This window comes from Sphaeroforma arctica (assembly GCF_001186125.1).
Source record: "Sphaeroforma arctica JP610 unplaced genomic scaffold supercont1.1292, whole genome shotgun sequence".
In the NCBI taxonomy this organism is placed as follows: Eukaryota; class Ichthyosporea; order Ichthyophonida; genus Sphaeroforma; species Sphaeroforma arctica.
Genome location: NW_014039266.1, coordinates 8,116 through 10,795, shown reverse-complemented (window position 1 = coordinate 10,795; position 2,680 = coordinate 8,116). Strand labels below are relative to the sequence as shown.

The window sequence follows — 2,680 nt, the reverse complement described above, 5'->3', positions numbered from 1 at the left end:
TGCTACCTGGCGCGCACGTTCCAGACCAGTCCGAGCATCTGGCAACAGATCGGGCCTTTCGGGGAAGTGGGTCTGCCTGGACTTTGGGTGGCGTGGCGACCTGGGCTTTGGGTGGTGTGGTGGCCTGGGCTTTAATAGACGGGATCTTCTCAATTTCTACGCAGCACTTGATAAGGCAAGCCGCATCCGAGTCTTTATCGGTTTCGCACTTAAGTGCATCCGAAACTCTGTTGTAAGTGCTACCTGGCGCGCACGTTCCAGACCAGTCCGAGCATCTGGCGACCGATCGGTCTGGCCGGGAAAGCGTGGCCATTGCTGTAGCCACCAAGGCAAATATGGTGATCAAATTGGAACTTCGCATAGTGTTAATGAGACAGTGACTTCTGCTAATCAGCAAATTGTATTGTGTGACAACTCATTGATAACACCCACTGTTTAAATACTAGAGGCCAGAGGGCCCAATGATAGCAATAGATACTTTCACCAGCTACGATCGGTTTCATCTGAACGAGTCCAATGATTTTATTTTTTGTTTATAATATATTATTTCATTGCTTTTATCTTCTGAATACTATGATGAATTACTTTAAAAAAAATTAAAAGGCAACTGTGATGAGATTGTAAACAATCAGAGTGCTGGCCACCCAGCCGCACATCAAACAATCATTGATCCAAACTCCAAAGTAGCTTGAACACAAGAATTCACCTCATGCGGATCCCAGTCGACCAGTTTATATTCATTCCATAGCAACTAGTCCGACTCTCAAAAATTAATTTTCGCCCTAGCGACCTTGGTTTTAAGCCATATCCGGTGAGTCAGTGACTGACAAATTCTTACTGTACCTAAATATTTTGTCATTTGTCCCAACAAATGAAAAGAGTCGGCCAGGACATGTTCATCTGGCACACAATATCTCATAACAGTTGTTGTCTCAAGCCTCGTCCGACATTCAGCAATTCAAAGATGGCAGGAAATATACCCATTACCACGGGAATTTACCAATATGTATGCTCGACCAGAGGTCCTAGTATATCCACCACTTTGACCCAGCCTGTGGCATTGACAGCCATTGGAGCGGTGGAGCCCCCTCCAGACATAGAATTCTACCGCAATATGTGACAGGCTCACAATGTGAGTTCAAAACCCCTTATCTGTCTGATCATACTTTTAAAAACACTCTTTCTATATCTTTTGAAAAGAATCACTACCTGTCACAAACGGGTCTGGTATAAGACAGCAAATCTCGTTATGACGGCGTGTCGAGACCGTCGGAAACTAGGTTGCTATCCCGGCATGTCCCCGAACATGTCTTTTATTACAGTCAGGAGTCCAAAATACTTTTTGATATTGGTCTAAGTTACGGGTTAAAAACTAGTTTATTCAGAAGACAAGTCCCTTTCGTTTACCAGGCCAGGTTCCAAGAGCAACAAATCCCCAGCCATACTTCGACAAATAGTACTGGATAAATACTCGTAACTTTCCTTACATAGCAATATACATATCTCTTTTTTTATTAAACAAAATGATTTGTTTTTTTTAAAAACAATACTAAATACAAAAACAAAAACAAACTAAATAAAGGAGGTTACGAGGTAAATAGGTTTTTCTTCACTTTTTGCCATTTGGAGGACGCGGCCACGCAGGTCGCAGAGTCATAGACTCGCTTCAGTTTTATTTTGGCAATGGCTACAACTGTTTGATTTTGCTATAGAAGACTAAACTAAATATGTGCTCTGTAAATTTTAAAAATACTCTTGGTAAATATCCCGGGATGCCTGTCGACCAAATATTATTAGACAACAAACTTTGGCTTTTTTTTCAAAGCAAACTGGATTCTGCTCTGATACTCTGCTACAGTGGGGTAGTTGTTTTAAAATATATTTATAAAATGAATATGCATAATATTTAAAAATAAAATAGCATGTATGTATGAGATGCCATTGGCCCGATGCGGATGATTTATAATTTTTTTATGGGCCCTACATACCCAGCAGAGGTTATAAATAGAATGAATCGCAAACATAGTTTTCATGTTCAACTAAGTTTATCAAACTACATCTGAACAAACAAACAAACTCTTTTTTTTTAATAAAACAAAACCAGGCCGCAGCAGCGCTCTCTCGCTACGGTAGAGAGAGAGGCAGCAATCGGCATGTGGGGCGTGGGCAGTTGGGCACTTGAGAGTTGAGGCTCAGGCCTCAGGCTCAGGACCTTTTATTTACATACTACCTTATCAGATATCAGTTGGCCTGGTAAACGACATGTCTTTTGGCTTTGGCTACACGTCGCGACGGTCTTCTACTTGCTTTTTTAGGCGACATGTCGAGACGTCAATGTCGTTTGGTCAAGTTGGACCTGCACCTTTTTGTTCTGAAAAAACAATCGTACGCCCAATAAGATATTATTTTTAAAATATCCATCAATAATATTTTCGTATGCTCGGTTCATTGCACCTGAACTCAAAAACGGTGGACTAACATGGACATCCCTGTAGACGACATCTAGAAAACATGTCGTTAACGACATGTCGCGACGGTTTTTAATCTTTTACTTTGTATTTTAGACGACATGTCGCGACCTCATACCTGGCCAGGTTACATATCTGGGCTGTTGGGCAGACGCTCCTTTCGCTTAATGAGTTAGTGACAACCACGATCACTAGCCCCGAGCTCGGGGATC

General features: G+C 41.8%; 1 protein-coding gene across 1 annotated transcript in view; it reads right to left on the bottom strand.

Moving 5' to 3' along the window:
- Positions 1-395, bottom strand: part of SARC_10548 (hypothetical protein) — a gene marked incomplete at its 3' end in the record, with an annotated part of 1,689 nt that extends 1,294 nt beyond the window's left edge. The window contains exon 1 of the mRNA XM_014295405.1: positions 7-395. Within this exon, the coding sequence (XP_014150880.1) occupies positions 7-361 (355 nt within the window). The 5' untranslated portion in view covers positions 362-395. The remainder of the gene's footprint in view (positions 1-6) is intronic.
- Between the last annotated feature and the right edge of the window lie 2,285 nt (positions 396-2,680).